Genomic DNA, 25609 nt, shown 5'->3' with positions numbered 1-25609 from the left:
ACACAAAGTGCGCTTTCTCTCGGTGTCCATCTGTTTCAAGAGTTCGCAGTTGCTCGGGTTTTCAGGCTTATTAACGTGGCCACGGCTGCTTCTCTTTCTGGAGTCTGGTTAAAGATCGATCACCAATTTATAGTCACCTGGATCACGTGTGTGTGTGTTTGAATTGAAGACTTAGTATAATCTTTGCCGTGAGTATAGGACGATCAACCTTGGCCGATTAACGTCCGCGATGGTTCTGCGAGTTGCACGGGATTCAGGCGCTCTATTTCACTGTCTGTTTTTGTCGGAAAGCAGCGTGTACATTGTTGAGGTTTTTGAAACTTAAGTGGCTGCTTTGACACCGATGTCCTCATGCTATTGCTGATGTTTGTTGCACGAGCGAGCACTCACACATTGTAGTGCAATACGTGCACTGACCACGTTATGGAGAAAGTAATCAGCTTTCGCTCCATACTTATTTTTTTTTTTTTCGTGAGCACATGATGAGTATGACAGAGCATGGAAGGATCGCATGATGCACGCGTACTGCGTTTTCGCAATGTCTGGTTGTTTGACGGGGTGTCTGCATATTAACTGACACAGCTATAGAAGACACGCATCATAATTATGCCACCGTTCATGTGACGCGGGGAATGATACCTTGTTACCAGCTGTGTCGACGGTCTGACCGTCATGGAGGCTTTAGTCAAATAAAGGGTGCAAATAGTCATGAGTTTCACTTATCGGTCATGCTGTATGTGAAAGTCACGGAACTTGGTAAGTGGGTTGATGAGAGCCACAGATGGTTGCATAGTTCGGCGCCCCTCACTAGGTCTGGCCAATTTAAATAGACAAGCGAAGCGTATACATCACGTGCTGGCGATCGTGTCTGCAACGTATTACACTGCTGGGCGCGGACTAAAATAGCTGAAGCCAAACGCCGCACGGCCTCCCTCTCGAGGAGGCTGCGCTCCCAGCCAGTGAGTCGGGTCACACGCACCAAGACAACATGCACCATAGGTGGTGTTGACCAATGTCTCTACGTAAAACGCATTCCCTGCAACGTCACTCACCATGACACACGTGAGTGAGTGAAATAACTTTTATTGGAGGTCCGGCGAGGACGCGAATTCGTCGCGCACCCGGCTAGTCCCACGTCGGGACCGGCAGGTCCACGTGACTTGGGTAAACCATCCAATGTGGAACGGGAAATGGCGCCGCTTGTGCAAGTGTGCCGCGCAGGAAAAAAAAAAAGCCCGGAGAGAAAAAAATTACCGACGAATAATATACTCGCTAATGCGAAATTTGAGTGCAGCTCTATACGTGTTTCATTTCGCGATATATTGGCTGGCGCGGACAATCTGTCTCGTGCGGCACATTGCAAACGGGGCGAAGTGTTGGCGCGACTGCTTCGCTAATCGGGAGATCGCGAGAGGTAACGTTTGGACGCGATTCACAGCAGCCGCCACACAAGACATCCGCTCATGCAGTGCTTTGTTTACATATATGGTATCGGTGGGCGCGCTCGACGCATGCCATTGGTGAACAGACGACGGCGCGCCACTCTGGCGCCATCTCGTAGCGGTCATCGCCGCAGAGCTTTTCTTACGTTTTCGCCGCACCCTCCTCCTCCGACTTCTCCTCGCGCTGTCTTCGCTATCGGCGTCTTTCATCCCCCGCTGCACTCCGCGTTCGCTCTTTCATCCTTCCCCGTGCTCGTTCGCGCGGTTACGCCGAGGGACGCCGTCGCGAAACGCAGGAACGGGCGCCTAAGAGCTGCGCTCAAAAAAAAAATTACTCCATCTCCCGCTAAAGGGAACCATGTGTGGATGCGAAGCAGCGGGGAGATGGTTAGCTTGAGCGGGAGATGGTTTCGCGGCAGCGGCCCGAGCGCTCATCGCGGCGCTGCACAGGAGAGAGAATGAGGCGCGCGCGCTCCGTCATTTTCATACCGAGGAACTACCGTGGCGACCCCAGCGGAGTATGCAGCTGTCGCACCACTTGTCGTGCTCGCCGCTCCGGATTCCTAGAGGAGAGAAAGGGGGAGCGTAGGAGAGGAGAGAGAGGGGGAGGGGACGCGCATGCGCTGTGGGGGTGTGGCACGCGGGCGCCGCTCCGTACAGTAGAGGATTCCTAGAGGAGAGAAAGGGGGCAGCGTAGGAGAGGATATATATATATATATATATATATATATATATATATTCAAATTCTTACTTTAATGCATTTTTGTTATGACCGCACCCCTCCCCCATAGCCAACAGCCCTATAACTGACGATTCTTTTCCAGTTTCCGGCCGGGGGGGGGGGGGGGGGCGGTTATTCAAGGAAAAACCAGGCAAGCGAAAATAAGGTGGTGTTCTTCATTGTAGGAGAATGCTGCCGTCGCGGTAAATGAATGCGGAGCTGAAGAAATCGCCGAAATTCTTTTCTCTCGTTCTCTCTCTCTGAATTCACCTTCAGCAGAATGCGCGGCACCCGCCGCCGTGGTTTCTTAGTGGCTATGGTGCTGGGCTGCTATAAACACGAGGTCGCGGGATCAAATCCTAGCCACGGCGGCCGCATTTCGATGGGGGCGAAATGCGAAAACGCTGCCGGCGTGCTTAGATTTAGGTGCACGTTAAAAAAAAACCCGGGTGGTCCAAACTATTCCGTAGTTCCCTCCACTACGGCGCGCCTCATAATCAGATCGTGGTTCTGGCACGCGAAACCCCATAATTTAATTTAGGAACGCGCGGTTGCCGTAGCCGTGCTGTCGTGGCTGGTCAACTATTTTATAATTAATTGTGAATCTGGCCACCCATCCCTCGTACTGGTCATTTTAGCACGAAAAAAAAAAAAACGCTAAAGCATACCTGCCAAGTCTCCCGGATTTGGGCAATTTCTTCCGGTTGTACGGTTGACAGGAAAATCTCCCGAAATTGCTGTTGTGTCCCGTTCCCACGTCCAGCGCTTTGTCAGGCCACATTGGCAAAAAAAAAAAAAATCCAACCCAATCTAATCCATCATCACATCCACCTATCATTTGCATCATACTAGCACGGCCTGCAGTATGATGTAAATAAATAAAAATAGAATAAATAATACAGTTGGAAGGTCATCGTGCAAGTAGTAGGGAAACCCTATACATGCGCTATTTCTTTAATAGCCGCTCCTTACGCTGACGGGGTTGTTGGGTGCCCTAGTGGTCCTAGTCTCATTAAGCTAGCCGGCGAATGCCGCCTTCCGCAACTAGCAACACCGGACTCTCCATCGTTCTCCTCGGCGTCAGCCGCTCTGGCATTGCGTAGGCCTACGGTCAGTCATGGGTTTAAAAGCAAGGAGCGCTAGCGCAAAAGTATCTTCAAGTATTTTGAATGTAGTGCTCAGCCGAAGTGACGCTGGGTATTTTGTTGATACCACAGAGCAATGCAGAGTGCGAGCGGCAATTTAACATCGTGAAACATACGAGGACGCAGTGCCGCTCGTCCAAGACGCTGGGAAACGTCAACCTCGCAAAATGTGGAAGAAATTGAATTTTTTTTACAATCAATCATTATCTGAAGAATTTCTCAACACCCGCCGTAGTTGCTTAGTGGCTTTGCGCTACTAAGCATGAGTTCGCGGGATCAAATCTCGTGCCATGGCGGCTGCATTTAATCGGGGGCGAAATGCAAGAACGCCCGTGTGCTGTCCATTGGGTGCATGTTAAAGAACCCCAGGTGGTCGAAATTAAGCCGGTGTTCCCCACTACGGCGTGCCTCATATAATCAGATGGTGGTCGTGGGACGTAAGACCCGAGAATTTAATTAAATTTTAAATATTTTATGAAGGCAAAATTAGGCAACAACAAAATGCTTGCAAAAGTGAGACCTTGATGTTCATATGGTCATTTGTATATGTGCAAGTAAACTTGTAATGAAGTACGGCTGTGAGTACTTGAAAATATCGACATTGGGGGGGGGGATGTTGTGTAACCTACTGACCCCCCCCGGTCGGAAGATCTCCCAAATTTAGTTTCTCCAAACGTGGCAGGTATATGGTAAAGTTAACACGAGGGCGACACGCGGGGTCGCTGCGGCGCCAGTCGCGGACTGCCACTTGAAAGAATAAGCTGCACCCCCCCCCCCCCCCCCCCCGAACTAACCTAACCTAACACAGTCAACACTCGTTTTTGAACATTGCGCCTTTTTCGTCATCATACTGTACACGTCTCGCCTACTTTGCAATTGCCACGGCTGCGTGTTTCCATCGAGCATCCGTATAGCAGTTATTGCCTCGACGAAGGCACGTCCCATTACATTTCCGGCCGACTCGAGAGCCACCGGCCCTTCTTCAGGCAATGTTGATCTTATTCACGTGAATTGAATAAAGAGGCGGCCACGCGCAACGCGAGAGTGGTTGCAGCTAGCGAAACGATAAGCGGGGGATACGGGCGGTGTATACACCCGTGAAAGTTGGCCTTGCTCGTAGGGGAGATTCGCGACGACAAGCGCCGCCGTCAGCAGAGAAGCTTGACTTGGGCTTGTCTAAGGAAAGGTGCTTAGATTGGCGCGAATACGGTAATCTCGTCAGCTTTGGGAATACTCGGTGGTTTTTTTTTTTTTTTTTTTTCGGTGCCTTCCCCCCCCTTTCTCGCTCGAGGCCGAGATTACGTGCCGCCGCCGTCGTCCTTCGTCGGAAGTTCGGGGTCGAAGTTCGACCGCCTCGGCGGTCACCCTTGAGATGCCGATCAGTCCCGTGGTGCCTCTTGCTCCCGTCCTTTGCGGTGTACCGTGCACGTCAACCGGTGGGAAACTGTCGGCGCAATTTTCAGCCCCCGCGAAACTATCGGTTAGGCGGGAAGTTTCTTTTGGTGTTGGGTGGGCCAGTCGGGGGGGGGGGGGCGATAACTCTTCTGAGGGTGCGCCGGCGGAAGGGGGGGGGGGGGGGGGGTGTTCTTTGTCGCGCACAGTTGAACAAATGCGCGGCTGAAGAGACTTCGGCGATCCCGTGGGTCGTCTGCCTCGCGAGGTGCGAGCGAGGTCGGTGCCGCCGACCTTGGGTCATCTGCCGAGCGTAGAAAGACTCGAGAGGCAAAGGCGATAGACGAGGGGTTTTTGAAAGGGATGAGGCGGCGGTAACTGCTGGGGCAGTGTACGAAGTAATCGCGGGAGCCTGGATTGAACTGATGAGTAACTTTTTTTTCGGTCCAAGTTACACAGCTGTGCTGTCGCGCCCGGTATGAGCGACAAAGCGCGACCGCTTTGCTACGCGCTTTCGCGTTGTCGCCCGTACTGAGCGCGGTATAGTACGTGACATGCCAATTTTCGGGGTCGCACCGTCGGGTGAGAATTGTTGCTCTGGGGCTTGCCGTCCGAGATGCTTCTGTCGAATGATAATATGCTAAGAAATATGGCTTCGAATATGGAATCGAGTGCCCAATATATAATTTAAAAGAAGGGAAATACGTAGCGGTAGTAGTAGTAGTAGCAGTAGCAGTAGCATTAATTGCATAGTTTTATTACGCTAGTAGTGAAAACGGAAGCAATAAGCAAATTCCTGCAGACCTCACGCGCCCTATATAAAGTGACATGACGGACGTAGCGCGAAATAGTTCGGAAGAAACAATTTGCAGATATGCCACGCACTGTCAGAATATATGTTAGCTGAAGCATTATTTTGCAAGGCATCCATCCAGCACCGTTTGGGATTCGTGGAAGAGGTACAGATGAGCCAGCGTGGTTGCTTAAAGCGAACAGTTGTGTTCGACACGAGCTTGCATATGACGGCAGAACCAAGACGATGACGACGATGCTTTTATGACGACGACAGCATTACGACAGCTATTTTTTTTTTTTTTTAGACCCGAGAACAAATTCGTTATGATTTGTTCCGTAATGACCTGGGCCGGCGATATCCCTATGTCCCGTTCCTTCAATACGAAAAATATAAAATTTTCACCACCGCCACCGAAGGCAGTACAATGTCGAGCAGTGTCTTCGTAGCGATAAATATTCTAATACGTGAAAAGAGACTCCCAGGGAATGGTGGCCTATTCCGAATACCGTGTTGTCTGATACGGTTGTCACACGGCCGCACTTTCGATCGCGGTGGGGCCCCATCGGGGATCGAATTTTTCGGTCGAGGTTGGCTCCTTCGCTCAAGCTACGGGAGGGAGCCAATCGCGATCGAGAATGTCGATCCGGATTGTGCTCGATCGCGATCGAAAGTGCGCGTCTGAAAGCGCGACGAGGCAAGGATGGGGAGAAACTTGACACGCTCCCGCTCGCGAAGGGAAATACAGTGGTAATTGAGCCTCTGGTCGGATGCAAGGAATGGGAAATATATAGAAATTAAATTTTAAGCAAGGCTTTAGAGCGGGCTGGTTGGTATTTCATGACTATATACAGGGTGTTTTAGCGAACACTTGCAAAAAGGTTTAAAGGTTGCCTGTGGTAGATAGCACAATTCTAGTTCATGAGCTGGTCTACTCGAAGAGGCGGACATTACTTGCACAAAAAATTTAAGTGTATAATAGACTAATTAACAAAAAAATCACTAATTAAGTTTCTAACTAATTACCCTATGGCCCGTATTGCAAATTACAAATTATAGCCGTGGAGTTGCAAGGCGGATGGATCCACTTGGAAATAATTCTCAGGATAACACCAGTTTCGAGATATTAATTATCGAACTTTGCGGAGAAATGCATTGGCGTTCCAGTTACTTTCTTAACAAAGCGTCGTTTTATGCACAGAAGCATAAAAGTAACTGGAACGCCAATGCATTTCTCCGCAAAGTTCGGGAATGAAATCTTGGGAACGAAAGCTGGCATCCTATAAAATAGTGGTCTGCCAGCTCTTTTGTCACTCGGACGGAATTGATATTCGAGAAATATAATAATAATAATAATAATAATAATAATAATAATAATAATAATAATAATAATAATAATAATAATAATAATAATAATAATAAGCACCGCTTAGAGCATCGCGGGACTGCTTTGCTCGGCGTCAGAGGTTTGAACCCACATCGGACATTATTATTATTATTATTATTATTATTATTATATTCGAATATCAATTCCGTCCGAGTGACAAAAGAGCTGGCAGACCACTATTTTATAGGATTTGCTCGGCGTCAGAGGTTCGAACCCACATCGGACGCCTGAATTATATATATATATATATATATATATATATATATATATATGAAACGAGCCGAGACAGAAAGCCACCAACTTACCGCAACGTGCCTGGGATGAGCCAAGCTTTTCATTAAACGAGCCGGCAGGACAGAAGTGTTACACTCTCAGCTAACGCATTTATTTAGGCTGGATGTCCTTCTGTCCGTCCTGTTAAAGTTTATTAATCCGCAACATAAAAACGTACTAGCCGTTTTCCCTTTTCTTCGAATTTTGCGATCTACGTCATTTTTTTTTTTAAATCACCGACTAGCCCAGCAACTAGTTCCGCTGCCCCTGAGATGAACGCTGTCAAAGTTAATTGGGGAAAGTTAGTTAATATGTCACCTCGATTTGTTAGTACGTAGTACTACTGTCCGCGCCTTCATGTAATCTAGCCGATGTGCAAATTGCGCTATCAGCCACGGGAAATTTTTAATAAGTCCGTTCTGGTTCGGCTAAAACAAATCACCCGCATGCCCACGCCATAAAGGAAACGGATAATCGGCTAGGCACCGAGTAATTTGTCGTCCGCGAGAGAAGCCTTCCAATTACGGGTGCCGGTCAAAACTGCACGCATCCTGAGATCGACGGGTTCGAATACTATACAGGGGTCACGGTTCAGTGCTTATTTGCACCAATTGCATCGTATTTCACCCGCCGCTGCGTAGTCAGTTATCTGTGGCGCTTGCGCTGCTGAGTAGTACGAGGTCGCTGGTTCGACTCGCGGCCGCATTCCGATGGGGGCGGAGTGCAAAAAAAAAAAAAAAAAAGCTCGTGCGCTGCCGTCGTAATGAATTAAAGGTCGCGTGTCACATGACTGGTCAGCTGCCTTGACCTTTTCAGCCCTGGCGTCGTCAAATGACGACAACGTATAGTTTGTTTCAGTGGAAAGCTCGTGTTGCTGACGTTGCAGGCTTCGTTGACAAACGCTGTACCCGTTGGTCTCGCAAACGTGTTTCTGCGAACTTTTTTTTTTTTACCCCAGCAACGTTACAACTGCGCGCGAAAAGGGAGTTGCATTTCCGCTTTGGTGACCTTAGAGCGAGAGGCGATACTCGCGCGTGCGTAAACGTCGTGGCGTGTGCACGGGCGGATTTATGTGCCAGTCCAAAGGGCGGCGGCTATGCGAAGCATTCTTCTCTGAACGCAGCCACCTTTTGTTTTTTTCTTTTTAACGCGATAGCGTTGAGGGCCCCATGTCACAGAAAATCCGGCGGCGGCGCCGTTGTCCGGTAGACAATATATATATATATATATATATATATATATATGTATATCAGCCCAAATCACGCAGACCCCCCGCGTGATGCAGGGGCGTTGCTGAACTAAAGCACTGAACTAAAGCGCCGGAGTGCGCGCTCGCTCTTGAGACACGTGTGGTGGATTCGAATCAATAAGGCTATCGCGTTTCACTTATAAAGGGGTGAAACTTAAGCGTCCTCCAATTAAAAAATTATTATTATTATTATTATTATTATTATTATTATTATTATTATTATTATTAGTGTGTGTAGTAGTGTGTGTGTGTGTGTGTGTGTGTGTGTGTGTGTGTGTGTGTGTGTGTGTGTGTGTGTGTGTGTGTGTGTGTGTGTGTGGAAACGAGCGTGCGGGCGTGGAATCATGCTGTTTCTTCTTCTTCCTTTCTGGGATTTTACATTCCAAACCAAGTTCTGATTACGAGGCACGCCGTAGTGGAAGGGCTCCGGATGAATTTTGACCACCTGGGGTTCTTTAACGTGCAATACAACGCAATCACACGGGCGTTTTTGCATTTCGCCTCCATCGAAATGCGGCCGCCGCGGCCGGTATTCGATCCCGCGATCTCGTGCTCAGCAGCGCAACGCCTTAGCTGACTCAGCCACCGTGGCGGGTCATGCTGTTTCGGTGGGGCGGTCCCGATGGGTCGCGAAGGGATTAGTGAGGCCCAGTGAGACTCGTAGGTAACGTACACCTTCCAGAAGCGTTTGGACGTAAAGTGGATGGAAGCATTAACCGCCCTGCAGTCGAGATAAGCAAGAGACGTCTGAGTATTGGTGAAAAAAACAACAACAAAAAAGCAGGGAAGAGGTTGATGCGGCCGGATCTGTTACAGGCATAGGTAGCGGTACAAAGTAGATCGATAACTTTGAGGAAGAGAAAAAAAAAAGGATTAAGGGAGAGGTATACAAAAATGAATAGAAAGCCCATGTATAGCATAACTCATTAACTCAAGCAGGCTATAGGTGACTATTTGTCACTGTAACCGTTTCAAAGGGGGATTTCAATAAAGCATCATCATCATCACGTATGGGCAGTGCATTGACATAGCTTCAGTCGGCTTGCGACTAGAGCGCGGGCAGAGAGAAAGCCGCAAGGAATTTAAACACCAAACATTCCTAGAATGACAACAGGCGTGTTTGCTGCAAAGCAACTCGACGTTTCAGGAGTAACTCTGCCCATCCTTCGAAGGGTGACCCACGGTGGTGCAGGGACGATCCGTTTCTAAAACGCAGCCTTTTTTTATCCACAGTCATGCTTTGCGAGCTGTCACGAAGGCCATTGTATATACACACACTGTAACGCTCCCGCTGAACGGTTGACGTTGCTAGGGGGGTTCGAAATCGACAAGATTCCATGAAAAGTCGCATGTAGGGGTTGGTCTCGAAGTCGGGAAACGCGCAATGCGGTGCTCATGCACTTAGCTGTGTACGTCGATAGCCACTCCGTTGGCGGCCGAATTTCCTTACGTAGTTATTGCGATGTTTTCGAGGAAGTATTTTATGCGTTCGCAATATTAGGGTACTTTACGCACTTTCTGGGATCTATCTATCTATCTATCTATCTATTCTATCTATCTATCTATCTATCTATCTATCTATCTATCTATCTATCTATCTATCTATCTATCTATCTATCTATCTATCTATATCTATCTATCTATCCGTTTTCCCGCCGACCTGGGTCACTGGGTGGTCCGTTGTTGAAACCGTTGTCCGGTGTTTCCGCGGGCTATGTATGTATGTATGTATGTATGTATGTATGTATGTATGTATGTATGTATGTATGTATGTATGTATGTATGTATGTATGTATGTATGTATGTATGTATGTATGTATGTATGTATGTATGTATGTATGTATGTATGTATGTATGTATGTATGTATGTATGTATGTATGTATGTATGTATGTATGTATGTATGTATGTATGTATGTATGTATGTATGTCACCATTTTCCCGCCTACCTGGGTCACCGGGTAGTCCATGGTCCAATGTGTAGCGCATCGGGCTGATGTGCTGAGGGGACAGGGTTAGAAACCAACCGTAGGACCAACTTGGGTGCCTGAGTATGTGGCAGATGTGCAACATACGTGCCGCGGCTACAGTTCGATCTGTCGGCGCTTTGCTACGACGCCCGAATCCCGTGTTTTCGTGGAGATAGACAGAGGGACTCGAACGTTTAGCGAGACAACGCGGACACTAGCGAAACGATATGGCTCGACATCAAACGACGTGTCAACGCTATCTCTCCAAATCTCTGCGCCTCCTTCCTTCCATATGCCGCGCACGTCCCCTCTCTTTCCTCTTCCTCCTCCCGTGCCCCGTCCTTTTTCCACACTCCTTTGTCTAAACTTTTATCTGCGACCGCGAGGGCTTATCGGCGGCCGCAGGTTAGAAGTGAAACCCACCCACCACTCCGCGTATGTCGCGTCCGTTCCTCTGTAGTCTTTTTCTCCGTTCACCGTTCCTCCTCGCGTAAACTCTCTCACCCGCCGTGTGTGGGTGGCGGCCTGTAGCGTTGCGTAGCGGCAGCGTCGAAGGGGGCAAAGTCTCGTTGCCCCCCTCCCTCCTTCACTCCTCCCAGCACGCGCCTTCACACATGCACCGAGCTTTTGTGTACGCGAGCGAGAGAATTGCGCAGGCTCGTGTAACGCGTGGCGACGGGACATTTGAGAAAGGGATCGGAGACGTACACCGCGAGGGAGGGAAGCCGACGAGACCGCTGGCCGGCAGGGAGACCTTTGACGCAGAGCGGTTGTCGACGCCCGTGGGAGCAACATCACGCGCTCGCGTTGGTGGCGCGGAGTTCGGGGAGACGGCGCGTAGCTCACCTTTTGCTTCTGGCGCATGCAGTGTTGAGTGAAGCGCGTAACTGTGTAGCTGCGAGTGGAATGAACTTCGCCGGTTTAGCGATATAGAAATGCTTCAGACAGGCGAGCCGAGCTCGCCGTTCGTGAAAGCCGCGGCACTTTTGCCTCCGAGTCGTCACATCCGCTGACAGAAAAAGTAAAGAAGTCACGTACTCCGCAACGCTTGCAGGGGGGCCGGCGAGCGCGGCCACAGAAGACAGCAAGGCCTTCACGAGCAGCAGTTCGCCGAGAGGCCTTCGCACTACTACTACTACGACGACGGCTGCTACTATCCTCAACCCTGGGAGATGCCGGAGTCCGGGACTCACGATCTGACGCACGACGGCCGGGCCAGCGCCGCTGCGGCCGGCCAGGAGAGAGCGGGCGGATCGCACGGTTCGTCCTCCAGGTCGTCTTCGTCGGCCTCCTGCGCCGCCGACGTCGCGTCGTCCACCAGGAATTTCGGCTCGGTCCCGCTCAGGGAGAGACGTCTCCTGGCGCTCCTGGACCGAACGGGCTACCCCATGATCCAGGACAACGGGCAGCGGCACTACGGACCACCGGTCTTCTGGCAGGGCGAGCCACCTCCGAAGGGCTGCGAGGTGTTCATCGGCAAGCTGCCCCGGGACTTGTACGAGGACGAGCTGGTTCCTTTCCTGGAGCAAGCCGGCCGGCTGTACGAGGTGCGGCTCATGATGGACTTCGCCGGCTCGAACCGGGGCTACGCGTTCGCCACGTACTCCTCGCGGCGCGAGGCCCGGCGCGCCGTGCGCGACCTCAACGAGCGGGAGATCCGGCGGGGCCGCCGGGTGGGCGTGTGCGAGTCGCTGGACAACTGCCGCCTCTTTGTGGGCGGCATACCGCGCGACAAGAACCGCGAGGACGTCCTGGAGGAGATGATGCGCGTCACCGAGGGCGTGGTGGACGTCATCCTCTACCCGAACGTGTCGGACAAGACGCGCAACCGCGGGTTCGCCTTCGTCGAGTACGCGGACCACAAGGCGGCCGCTGTGGCCCGCCGTCGCATGATCCCGGGCAAGATGACCCTGTGGGGGGGCTACGAGGTGGCCGTCGACTGGGCCGATCCCGAGCCCATAGTGGACGAGGAGACCATGAGAAAGGTGAGTCGTTTGACGCATCCTTCCTTCTTTTTACCCCCCGATCGTCAGTTGCGGTTAGTAAATTAACGAGAACTCTCCGAGGTTAATAAAAAGAAAGCGAAATTTGGACTTTCGGGAGCTGCGCGGAGCTCTCCATGAATACTCGCCCCCTGCAATAATCGACCTTGACTTTCCGTGTTCAAAGCGTGTTCCTTGCTCTTAACTTGCGAACAACGCCAATTGCCTGGCAACGCCAATTTGTTTTCTATTTTGGAATGCGCTTAATTAACACGAGTCCGGCCGTCTCGATAGACAGGTCTCCTGCCCCAACAAAGTTCGCTGTTATAAAAAAAAAAAAAAAAAAATTGCAGCACGGAGAGGAGAGGCCAAGCTTTGTCTCCCTGGAGACAGTCTTCCTTTGCCTCTCGTCATGAGCACTGTCAAAATGCCAGAAAAAAAAAAAAAAAAAAACGAAAAAAAGCAACCGGAAATCAAACTTGACGGCGAAAACATCTCCGAGCGTTCACTTGTTTACGCGTAACCCACGTCTCCTCCATTATACTGCGCCGGTAGGGCGCTGAGTGAGTAAAACTGCGGTGTATAGTTGCGGATGCATTTGGCTAAACATTGGAACTGTGGGTGACGTGTTCGCGTGCCGTCGGGAACGCTTATCTAAACGGTTTGACTCGTGGACGTCGCTGCAAGTTTCGCGATCACTTCGTAGCCTAACTTGCAGTGGATGCAAAACTATCGATATTGTCGATTGTTTTTTGAAACTATCGATAAGAAAGGAAAACTTGGCTCAACAAAAAGAGAACGCACGCATGAAGGGAACACTAAGGCGTTGTCTTTTTTTTTTTGCGCTATGTATCAGCAATGCAAGGCCATACCAGCCCAACAATTAATTCTTCTTGATTAAAATACTGCCGATATATCGATAGCACTATCATATAGAAGTACGATATTTTGTTATAAAGCTATCTGTAGTATTATCGATATTACTGCGATTATTCGCTTATTGACAGTGCGATCGATAGTTATGCAATTCTTGGTAGTGCTATTAGCAGAAAGATTGCGATAAGTGATAAAAAAAAAAATCTCCGCACACTGAGTTCGTGCAATTAGGAGCGGGGAAACTTCGCCAAGTCAAATACGTGCGGTATGTCGAGTGATTTTACATTAGCGATAGTGCGCGCTAGCGTTACATCAGCGATAATATTATTGATATCAATAGTGTTCTCAGTAGTATTGATGGTGCGCTATCGATGGTAATATCGAGTTTTGTGATATCGATATTAATACGAACGTTTTTCATCACTTGCCCCAAGTACACTGAACCGCATCTTACGTAGAACGAATCATGTAATCGATACGTCTTCTCCCCCCCCCCCCCCCCCCCGGTCCTCCCCTAAACGGAAAATTTCGCTTAAAACAAAGCTTCATTTGCGAAAGATAAAAAAAAAAAATCCCGTAAAAAAACATGGCTGGCCTTCGTGGTTTATAATGGAGAAGTCGAGACAATGCGAAGTGTAACTTATACCGAATATTGGTGCAATTTATTTAGCGGCGAGACGATATATTTATTATTTATTTCTTTATTTAGAGACGATATAGCTTTTGAGTTCGGAGGAAGCGGATTTGAATCGCCAGAGGAACTTCCGACTCCAGTGCCTTGATCTTCGAAGATCAAGCTCCTTGAACTTGAGAGAGAAGGGAAGCACGAATGGACTTGAGTTTTTCTTTTCAGGATAGGAAAGAGCACATTTTAGCACAAACTTGCAATTAAGTACAAAATGAATGCTCTTGATCGCAATTTCGATGGTGCGACCATCACGACGAAGTGTAACTTATACCGAATATTGGTGCAATTTATTTAGCGGTATGGGTAATAACGTGTCTACCGTGTTTTTCGCTTGTTAGTGCGCAAAGGTAACGCAGACATTCAGCACTGCAGTGGCCAACAGCGGTGGTCGAACAAGAGACACGTCGGGCTAGAGCCACCGTTTCGACCAGGGGACCATGTCTTCTTAAGGACCCGGGCATCGCCCTGACAAAAGAAGTCCCATTGTCAGTAACGTTTGCTCCAGCCTGAGACTGCCCCGTTCGACCATTGGTAATTGATCACTTCAACTCTGCCTCTTGCTTCGAAACATTTATCTTGTTTGGAATTCAGCCTGCAAGTGATCTGCGCAAGCGAAGGCTGTGTCAATGCAAGTATTTGTTACCTCCAAAGGTAAACATTCGACAGGTTGGGAAGAATAACTGAATTAAAGGCTAAGAAAGGCGCCAACCAAAACTTAATTTAAAAGCGTAACAGTTGAGCGAATCCCACGCGCTGTGGGAATCGCTGTTGTGCTAAGCATTTCGCAGGTATACCTGGCTATCCAGCGTTGTTTCGGGTTCCACAAACCGTTACCAGATGAACCAAAATGTTTGCGTAAATTTTGTGTATGTGGGTCACTAGTGTATGTGCATGTTGAGGACAGTGGCGCGAAGACGATCGTTTGGCAGGAACGATCGATATAGACGATATAGCTTCGACGCGAGCTTACATGACGGTTGCTGGGTTCTGCATGGATATTGGACGAGCGTAAGCGAGAAGAAACACGGTTTGTGACGTCATCAGCATCTACGTGTCATGCAATCGTACGTACCTATGGCCATGTCGAGCGGAGTATGCTAAAAAGCGACGATGACATTTGTGCTCCGGCGAATAAATGTTCAAATACGATCAACTTGGGCGAACACGAAGTTGGTGTACTACGTCGCACAGTTTCTACGTAACGTAAACGGCTACGAGGAGAAATGCTGGGCTAAGTGGGCCAGTCCCGGAAATTGTGCATGCAGTCGTAACACGGCGACACAAAGCGCGAGCTTTCACTGTATACGAAAGAAAGACGAGAAAGTGGCACAGTGGCGCACGCGCCGAGTGTTTCAAAGAGCTGGCTGCCTTTTGAAAGAGAGCGAGCAACGCGTGTGATCGTGGCCTAGTCATCAAGCACTATAGACCGCCATCGCACGCCTCTCGTTCCAAAGTTCGGGCCGAAAAAATTTCGATTAAGTGTGGTGTGAGGACGACCTACGTGCTTGTTTTGTTTTAATCTCTGGGGCCCTAAGTCACAAAGTCGTGCGTTCGTAAGTGATCTTTTCCACGGGCCGGCCTTCGCTGATAGGAGTATGTCCAGCGTCACGATTCACTGTAATTTTTTTTTCTTACGAGTAATTATAGCCTAATAGCTTCTTGTCGAATATACGGGCGCTGTTTCAGAATTATATTCAATTCCCTTTAGCTTGCTCGATATGAACGAAAGAAGCATTCACTAAAAGCAACTACATTTATTTTCTTGGCGACGTTTCCTCACGCCTCGTGTATATCTTATACAGGGTGTGCCAACTATCATGCACCAAGATTTAAAATTATGCAAATGTCACGTAGCTGGACACAACCAAGGTAATGTTGCTTGCCGTCGCTTGGAGATACTCAGTTTTTTATGCATTCCGGCTAATTAGTCTAATAATTAGACTTAATTAATTAACGTCTCAAATATTATGATTGGATGAAAAGTGTCAATGAGAAAATTGTAGAGCAACGTGAAAAACTCCCCGATACAGCTCTCTATTGCTCAATACGCGCTACGAAAAAGTGTTTTCCGAGCGGGAAAGAAGCCCGCGATTACACGCAAAGTGCATCGAGCGGCCAGTCGCGCGGCAATTTTACGAACCACTTATGTTGTTCTCTTTCTTCCACAACCACCCAAGAGCTGTTCTCTTTCTTCCATCGCTTCGCTAGCGTCACTCGCGTGTCATCTGCAATATCGCTATTTACCGGTGCATGTTGTCATTCCTGACTTTCCTTCCGTAGATAAGGTGCTTCACCGGCAAGCATGCGACTTTGGAATGCCATCCTCGCCTTTATCGTCTTTTCGATGGCAAAGAGCTGGCGACGAAACCAGCGTCGTCATCTATGCGTCTCGCTTCTTTGTCTATTCGACGACGCAGAGCTGACAAGCGAAACGAGATCTGGAACCCCAAACTGCAGTGGGTCATCGGTCACGTATACCTCTCTAAACAGCAAAGAAAGGGGGTGAAGCGGTAGCGACTGTCAAGACGAGATTCTTGAAAATCGCTACAAGCTGGCCGTTGGGGAGAGCCCACTAATTGCTGCGAAGAGCCAATGCCGACGACTTCCGTGGGAACAGCTTCGACCCCTGTTTCACATGCACTTGCCTCTTCATTGTATCTGTAGGCGATTTCGAAGGTTGGACAGCAGAGGCGGATTCAGGTGGTGCGACACCATGGGTGGGATTTTGCGAACGAGGACATATCGATCGAAAGAGGGAAATGGGACTGCCGTAAAGCGAAGCTGGAGTGTTGTGTAGAGTGCTCAGACATGTAGAGAATCCGACATGTAGTGTGTTCCAATAATCACGGAGCCTTATGCTTGTGAACATCAAATGTAAATTTTGTACGCAAAACCTGGATTTTTTTAATCGCCAGGAGTCGCTCTGGACCTCAGAGACAAGTCATAGAGTCATAGACCTCAGACAGTCAGAGAGACAAGTCATAACGGAAAGGCAGGGAAAGACTGCACTGCTACGAATCACTTTAGCTTATGGATTGCCTTGAGGGTTCACGAATGGCAAACAACGTCTGTCGTGTCGTTGATTCATGCATTGAGCTACTGTTGCGCAATCAGTGAGTGCTCCCTGCTGTTTTAAACCACTGCCACGGGAGCAAACGCCGTAATCTGAGCACTGAATGACGTCGGCGGGCGTTTCTAGCTAAGCGGGAACGCGCATGTTTATAATAGGCTTTGGTTACAGAGGCCCTGCCTCGTTCACCTCTTCTTGCGACCACGCCCAGAGCGTGGTCGTAATACGCTCGCAGAATTTCTCGCAGTATTGCTGACACGTCCGCTTAGCTCTATAAATGATTTCATTCATTCATTCATTCATTCATTCATTCATTCATTCATTCATTCATTCATTCATTCATTCATTCATTCATTTTCTTGTACCCACCGACCTTGAGGGAGGAGGTGTGTAAACAAATAGACAAAGCACCCTTCGCAGATTGATGCAAATCCGAGCAACTCTTACGCCATCGACAACGAAGCTGTATAATTTGAGTTCTCGCACACTTCGGAAGTGCTTATAGGGTCTGGTTTGCCACTGCCCGATATCTGCCCGAAACCTTGCAAACACGTCACTAGATGAGGTGCAGTCCATTTGCTAAAATACCCGAGTATTTTGGAGCACTTCACTATATCCGGGCTTAGTGCTTGTGCTCTCCGCTGTATCCGACGCGTGCCCCTGTATGCTGCGCCGGCTCCGCTCTTTACAACACGCTTGTGCCCTATTGCCTCCGAGATCGCGCGCGCAAATCTATACCGACCACGTTGCCACCGCTGCCACCACACGAAAACCGTTGTGTTTTCTGTTACGAAAACCGCCCCTACAGCTTGGCCGTAAAAACAAAATACTCGCGAGGTCCTCCGAGTGACTAGCGCGGCGTTTAAGTGAATGCGACCAAGTGGCCTACCGCGTCGCATTTATAGCGCATCGCATTAGCGTGAAAGGTGGTAATGCGCCAGGAAGGCGAATCGCATTGACGCAACAGGTGGTATATTATATAGTTCGAGACGGTATAAGTCGTCTCGCGCGGTTTGTGTAAAACGCTGGCGTATCGCATTGAAAGGGGGAGGAAGGCTGCCAGCGTGTTCTCTCCCCTATTCGCTACAGTTAGGACGCAGGGTTATGCGACACGTTTAAATGCTGTAGCGTATAGTTACCGTTAACAAATGCGACGCGCTTGCTGTCGCATTCATGTAAACGCGCAATAGTAATGAGATGGCGATTACTCGAATTTACCCTGCCTCTCATTGCAATGCGTCCGATACCGCGGGCACTTTTAGTTTCGCGTCGACAACAAAGGCGTACGCGTATCCTGTTTAATGCTATTGCATCAAAAACTGAACGAGAAGCTTGTTACTAATTAATCATTGAGATTTTACGGAATTTTCCTTCTTGATTCTTGGTGATTGCATAATTACTGTTTCGTTTTCCGCTGTCTTTTCCCTTTCTACCTTACTGTAGCGGTGAACTTTCGTGCAAGCTCTACGCATCGCTTGAACGGAGGAGTGACCGTGTCACACGCGGTAAAGACACGGAAAGGGTTGGCGCTCAGCTCTCCGATGTTTTATTGGAGTAGGAAAGTGCGCGCTTATCTCGCACCTTACAGGTTTATGACCGCGTATGAAGCCACCCCGGTTTTGTTTGTTTGGTGCCGATAAAGCGGCCGTGCTTCAACGACTGATTGGTGACTTCCTTACTCTAAGGTAGACCTCACCGATCAAGGGATACAGTCGTCGAAAAAAAAAAAAAAAAAGACGATGAAAGATGTATTTGTCCACAACCTATATACATGACCATTTTGGGTCCTGCATGAGAAATGTATGTTCCAATATAAGCCCACGTGACGATATTAGGCACGCGGCTGAAGAATTATACTGACGCAAAAATAAAAGCACGCAAACGCGACGCACCGATCGTGGCGGCGTAGTGGCTTCGGCGTTGCGCTGTTGTGCTCGATTAATTAAATTAATAAATTTAATTAATCGAGGTCGCGGGTTTGAACCCGGCCGCGGCGGCCGCGTTTTGACGGGGTGAAGTGCTAAAATGCCCCGTGTATCGGGCATTTGGGTGCACGTTAAAGAGCCCCAGGTAGTCTAAATTAATCCGGAGTTAATCACGTAAATCCTCTTCGTTTAATAAAATTTTAACGCGTCTGTCACGGTGCGATGTGCCGTGTGAGGCAGTGACAGTGCTAACCGTCTAGCAGGCTCTGAACAGTGGTGCTCAGCAGCGCCTCAAGCGAACACGTCTCGCTGTGTGTTGTGTATACTATGTGGGCAAACGAAAGGGGTGCGCGCAACTAACGTTTAACACCAAGCCACCACTCGTATTGCACTGAACGCTTAAGGACTTCGCGTCAACGTCACCGTCAATTGTCGTCAATCAACGATCAGCACGGAGTGCTTCGCTTTCATCGATTCCCGCAGTGCGTGGGATCCGTATAATTTTTCGTGTATCGCAAACGCCGCCGAAATCCTGTGACGTCACGCCACGTCACACAAATCGCCCCGTCTAGCGGAATATGCTAATTTGCTTACTTTACTTACTACAACTGCGGGGAGTCTACAGGTGGTTCGCTCAAGTTGATTGAATGATGATCCAATCACGAGATCGGTATGCATAATAGACGATATATGCGAAATACCGTTAACTGGCTTTCCCGTTAGCTGGCTTCGCCGAGATGGCTCAACTCTTGCTATAGCAGCACTGTCGAAGCTGCAAGTGAAGCGTTTCGAGACCTTGTATGCTGCGAGGAACGGAGGAATGTGGTGGTCGCACCACTCCGCATGCCGACCCCGGATTTACGATTCTACCTGAAGCACGCCATCTTTGCTTAGGCCTAGACGAGATGTGTTACAGTGTTAGAGAAGGGCGCTTGTGAACTTTGCATAATTCGTATGTAATCGGCGTTAACCTAATCTCGCTGCGGCAAATATGTCGCTGTCCAACGCGAAGATAACTATATAAATGCGCCAGCCGATTGCGTTCGCTTATTTCCTTGACGTCACGGCGGAGGCGAACTTCTTTCAATATTGGCTTGCATTGGCTTGCTCACATTCAGAGCTGTCGCTTGAGAGCGACAGCTCTGAATGTGACACTTCCAAGTTCGGATTCGTAGCGCTGAATCTGACAGCGACGCTGAAGCCACCGCTTACGAGCAAGCCTTCAAAGTCACGTTTTGCCTTCCTGCCAAGAAACCACAAGTCGGTGGCAGTCCATCGTTGAAACGTATTTTGCGCGTGCACTGCAGCTTTAGCCAGTGAAATTTATTACCGATGAATTCAGTAACTTTGTACGATTGCACTAACTTTGCACTATGCACACTATTCACTATGCTGTAACTTTGCACTATGAACAAACTTGCTTGGGCGACCGCTTACGTGCACTGCCACACACTCACTCTACTTTCACAAATGAGTATTCAATCAAATGAATGGTGTACTGCTGGACATCCTTACGCGACATGCGCGGAATACTGACGCTTTACTTATTTCAGGACAGTACTACGTACGAGAACGAAACATATTACTCACCCTGATTGGTATGACCGGCCCCGCTCACCATTGATGATATATTAGTAGGCTGGCGGCAGGCGTCGGTTGCGTGACATCCATCTCGAGAACGGTTGTAGGAGATTCTTACAGTACAGTCTACTCAGTCCGCTAGGCTCCAAACCACAGTGGCTGTAGCGTAAACGTGGCGACAAGCAACCGGCAAGCTTGTGTGCATGCAGTCTGCAAAACCGTGCCCGTCTGCTGCAGAGCCGTGCTGTCTCCTAAGGAAATGGCTGTTTCGCTTCGTATCGACGGTCAAGCTCGACAATGCCCTTTAGCTCTCTCGAATCCCGGCACCCGACGCTGCACAATTATAAAACTTGATCTAAACTACTCGATGGGGCGGCCATTACTTCCACGAGATATCAGAACGCCTCATCAATAATTAACATAATTACGATTATCAACTTTAATTTAATTATTTTATGGCACATCTACGAATTATAGCCGCTGAGTTCGCAAGGCGTATCCACTTGGAACGAATTCTCAGGACAACCAGTTTCGAGATATTAATTTTCAAAGTGTCCGACGAAATGCGTGGGCGTTCCAGTTTACTTTGTGCTTTAATGCATAAAATAGCGTTTTCCTCCAAAAGTAAACTGGAACGCCCATGCATTTCGTTGGCCCGTGAGAACTCGTGCGGAGTCTGTGAAAGTGTTAATGTCGAGACTTGCTTGGAGATCATTGGTTGCGCCGTGTGTTCGCTCGGCGCTATAGATAGACGTTCTTTTTCGGCAAAGTGGAGACGACCTTTTAACAGCGGAGCTGTGCTTAGTCGAGCGTGCGCCGTCGATGACGGCGCCGTCACGCAGGAGCAGAGCCGGAGAGGTCATGTGACCCGCTCGCCGGGAGGAGAGGAGCCGACCAATCTGAGCGCGCGCCGGCGAGGAGTGGGAGAGTCTCCGGGGTGTAATAGGTGTTTGCGCCGTGCGCTCATCGCACGATGGACACTTAGTTTGAATTGGAGTGCTATAGAAGCACTCCATTAATCCTCTTTGGGGGACTTCAACAGTGATATAGTTAAAGAATCTTGGTTGATCGGAAAAAGAAAAACGAAAAAAAAAAAAAAAAAACGAAACGCGGAAATCGCAGAAACAGAACGACCACAGCTCCGCTGTTTCGACAGATTTCAGTTCGTGGAATTGGCTGCATTTTTTTTTTTTCATTTTTTGATCTCGTGTTTATGGTCTGCCAGCTCAAGATATACGGGTCTTGTACGACAAAGTGTAGACGACTTTTTTAAATCTCGTATTTATGGTCTGCCAACTCGAGTACGGCTCGCCTCTCAAGTATGTACAATGAAACCGCCGCCGATAAGGTGGCACTTTATCGCATACCGCGAGCGGAAAAAAAAAAAAAAAAAGGGGCCAACATTTTGTGACGCTACAGAATGCGAGCAAAATGGGAGGAAACGAGATAGCTTCTTGACTGTTTGCCTGTCTTTTAATGCGAATACGATTCTTGGTAGGGGCGCGCGGCGAATATTCTAAAATTTCGAATAATGAATCGAATATTCGATTCGGTCTTCGAATCGAATAATCACTATTCGTAAATGCGATTATGTTTCGCGATTATGTTTCGAATATTTTTGGGACACTTTAAAACGTCAAGTGCGCCCAAACAAACGTAAAATCGGAGCAAAAGTACGGTGAATTTTCACCCCCCGCGGACATAAAACATGAGAACTTGCCTAGTGGAACAGGCTACGCCACTTGGGTAGCAATACTTTATAGGCTGTACAGCCATCATTCATGCTGTCTGAAGAGCTCTGTGCGCGCGAAAGAACTACTTGTTTTGCTCATAATGCTCCCATTTGTGCTTTTAAGAAACAACCCTTCAAAACGTACTACGTAATGACAGGAACTTGCCGGCTTTAAGAATACTGGGATGCGAACATCAGTTTTTATATTAATTGTGATAACGGGTGTTCGTTATTCGAAAAATATTCCATATTCGATTAGCTTCTGGCGCTATTCGATTCGATTCGGTCTTAAAAACCAATATTCGCGCACCCCTAATTCTTGGCATTGCCTGACTAGGTTTCTTTCCTGCTATCTTATAGCTTTCCCACCTAAAATGTGGGCCGATCCCGAAGATGGTGCAGTCTAAAATGTGGGCGATTCACGTTGTTTTGTGTGCCCCATACGGTACCCAGTCAAGGAACCAACGTAGGTCACAGTGTATTTACCACTGGGTATGCGCGGACTTCGAGGTGTCGTCGTCAGAAAGTCAACCAAGTCGCGCGGAAATGTGGCGTGTATTCGCGGGCTCCTTTCACGCTCGGGGAAAAAAAAAAAGAAAAAAAAAACAACAACTGAGTAGCACGTATTGAGCAACAGAAAGTTGTATCGGGAGTTTTTCATGTTGCTCAACAATGTTCTCATTGACACTTTTAATCTAATTATGATATTTCAGAAGTTGAATAATTAAGACTAATTATGTAATGAGGCGGAATGCCAAAAATCGTCTGTCTCCAAGCGATGGCAAACAACATTACATTGGTTCTGTGCAGCTACGTGGCATTCGCATATTTTAAAATCTTGGTGCATGATAGTCGGGACAAAACCCTGTGTATATTGTGTACCTGACGATGGTCTGCTCTGGGCCACCAGCCAGTTGCACGGAGGATCGGTATTTTGTTTCATTTTAAGTTTCTGTTATATTTACTGCTTGAATTGGAGTAGCCGCATAGTTACCGTAAAGCGACCAGTCTCCCGAATTCAATTTCATTTCAGTAGCGAGGAAGAAAGAAAAGCGTTGTAACTATAACATTGTGGGGTCGGTGCGAATTTTCAATTGCGAATGCGTCGTTAGTAAGGTCCCCCCTTCCCTGGGGATATTAGTCGGCTGGTGGGCCGAGTGGTCGCTGGCGAGTGCTTATGTATCCCTATCGGCGAAGTTTCGAGCCGACGTACTCGGACGGCGGAGGGGCGTCATCATCGTGAATAGGTAAGGTTGCAGTCCGATTGCTTCGATGCACTTGCGGCGCTCTCCTCTTTCGACCGACATTGTTCCATAACGATTAGATAGGCCGAGACTGCTTCGACGCGCTCGTCTGGAGAGAGGGAGGGGGGACAACAGCCCCACTTGATTTGCGCCTTTGAGTATGCGTGTCTGTGTATATGTGCATGTATGCATGGATGCGCGTCGACAAGAAAAGAAAAATCGCGCAGAAACACCGTCGGGACGTTGAGGGTCAGTGTAAGAAAATAGCCAAACGCCTTCAGAAGGCTTATTCGCTTTATTGAAGTGACTTTTCTATACGTCGCGTCTCCTATACAAAGTTGCGATATCGCGCACACTGTGGTTATATACGTGCGTGATACACGCTTCGAGTTTTCCAAACGGCCTATAATGCTGTAAGAAATGCGTGGCCGATCTGTGGCATGAACATCTGCTTCCCAGCTCAGCAGCCCATGGTGCTCTAACCATTGCGCCAGGATGACGGGCATGCTGTTATCGTGCCAAAGTAGCGCTTTCAAACTTCTGGAGCGTGCGTAACATGCCCGTTTCTCGCATTTTTCTCTCGTTGAAGCTGGCGCTTTGAGACGCTGTGCCAGACTGCACTGCCTTCGGGATTGGCCTTCGCAAACGGTTACATAGAAGGAAAAGAAAACTGGTCTGAAGAACCGAAGAAAAGCTACTCTCTTTATAGAAGGGGTTTACAGGAAGGCGAAGAGTCGTCGTGTTTCCGTGCTCATGGGCCACCTTGGCAAGCGAGTATCGTCGCAAAGTGGGGACGATATCTGATTGTGTGGCATACAGCCGAAGTAACGAAAGTCTCAGAATTACCACCGGCGCGTGTTAAATGAACATGCCTTCAGGAATATCGTCTGTCGCTACTTTGCTCGGCTACTATTTGTATACAACCGTCAACAGTCGTGGTGAGATGAGTTCTACCGTAATATTATTTGTGTATTTTGTTTTGTCCCGTAACAGTGAGTCAGAGCGAGCAGGTAAGAGTGCCCTGTTCATGTTCAGTGGTATACTCTATATATACGGCGTTACTCTTGTGTCACCGGCGGTGTCCTTTGTTACACGACGAACCATGCAAGCGGGCTCTATTCCGAGATGTTGTTGCGGTCACGTTAAGCGCTTGCACCGTGTGGCGCCAGAAGCGATAGGTGCGGCGCGAATAAGCAGCCGCAGCAGCAGCAGCAGCTGGGCGGAACTTCTCGAGTTCGCCGTCGCCGCCGCCGCGAACTCGACGCCTCGCCCACGCGCACGAGAGCGCACGCACCTTTCCGTGCGCTGCGGCGTTGGCACGGCATCGCTTTGCAAACGGAAGCGGCTGGCGCCGGGCACGTGGCCATGCGTTCGGATACCTTACGCCCGGCGCGTGGGCGGCATGGGTACATGGTCCGTCGCCCGTCTGTCTCTATTACTCTATTACTGAGACGCCGCAGAATTTCTTGACAAGTGTGCCTGTGGTTCTGTACTGGAGACTGTCAGATGTGGCCGTATTGTTACGGGGAGGTGTACAAACAAAAATTATTTATTTCTACTGTACGCACCGACATACAACACGCGCGCACACAGGAAGCGGCACAACAACAACAAAGATGGTGGACAGACACCTCATCGTCGTTTTATTGCGATAGCAATTATATGGACACTTCAACCAGATGTCTGCCGTCGCCGTCAGGTTCTGTATAAAGTCCAAAGGCGATAAAATCGTCGCCGCGCGCCGTATGCGCGAATGAAAGCGCGTGGGGGACGCGCGCTATCACGGAGAGCGAACGCACGGCGGAAAGCAAACGCGACCGTCGCGCGAAAGGCCGTGGGGGTATGGGAGGGAGGGAGGGAGGCGGGGCGACGCTGTGCTGCGGCACCAAATGCTTATCCTGCGCAAGGGGAACTGGCCACTCAATCTCTCACGCGAAGGCAAGCAAGTGGGAAGGCAGCGTGGGATGGAGGGGAGGGGGGGCGGCAGCTTCTATTCTGCCAACAACTGCGTTTGTACTTTGCCCCGCTGTGGCGGTCGCCCGCACCGTCTCTTAAAAGCGATCTCCACACGGCTCTGACCTTTGTATGCGCCGTGCATTCGCCGCTCAGTTTCCGTCGAAGCGATAGACCGCACGAACCT

At 49.0% G+C, this 25609-nt stretch overlaps 2 protein-coding genes across 3 annotated transcripts in view; one reads left to right on the top strand and one right to left on the bottom strand.

Annotated features, from left to right (window-relative positions):
* Window positions 1-25609, bottom strand: part of LOC119432728 (uncharacterized) — a 127840-nt gene that overhangs the window by 56962 nt on the left and 45269 nt on the right. The window lies entirely within an intron of this gene.
* Window positions 1-25609, top strand: part of LOC119433843 (probable RNA-binding protein 46) — a 58078-nt gene that overhangs the window by 1414 nt on the left and 31055 nt on the right. For both annotated transcript variants that reach the window (XM_037701110.2, XM_037701109.2), the window contains exon 2: window positions 11426-12356. In XM_037701110.2, the coding sequence (XP_037557038.1) occupies window positions 11426-12356 (931 nt within the window). The remainder of the gene's footprint in view (window positions 1-11425; window positions 12357-25609) is intronic.

This window comes from Dermacentor silvarum, chromosome 11, assembly GCF_013339745.2.
Source record: "Dermacentor silvarum isolate Dsil-2018 chromosome 11, BIME_Dsil_1.4, whole genome shotgun sequence".
In the NCBI taxonomy this organism is placed as follows: domain Eukaryota; kingdom Metazoa; phylum Arthropoda; class Arachnida; order Ixodida; family Ixodidae; genus Dermacentor; species Dermacentor silvarum.
The sequence above is the reverse complement of the archived record's forward strand: the minus strand, read 5'-3'. Positions and strand labels throughout refer to the sequence as shown.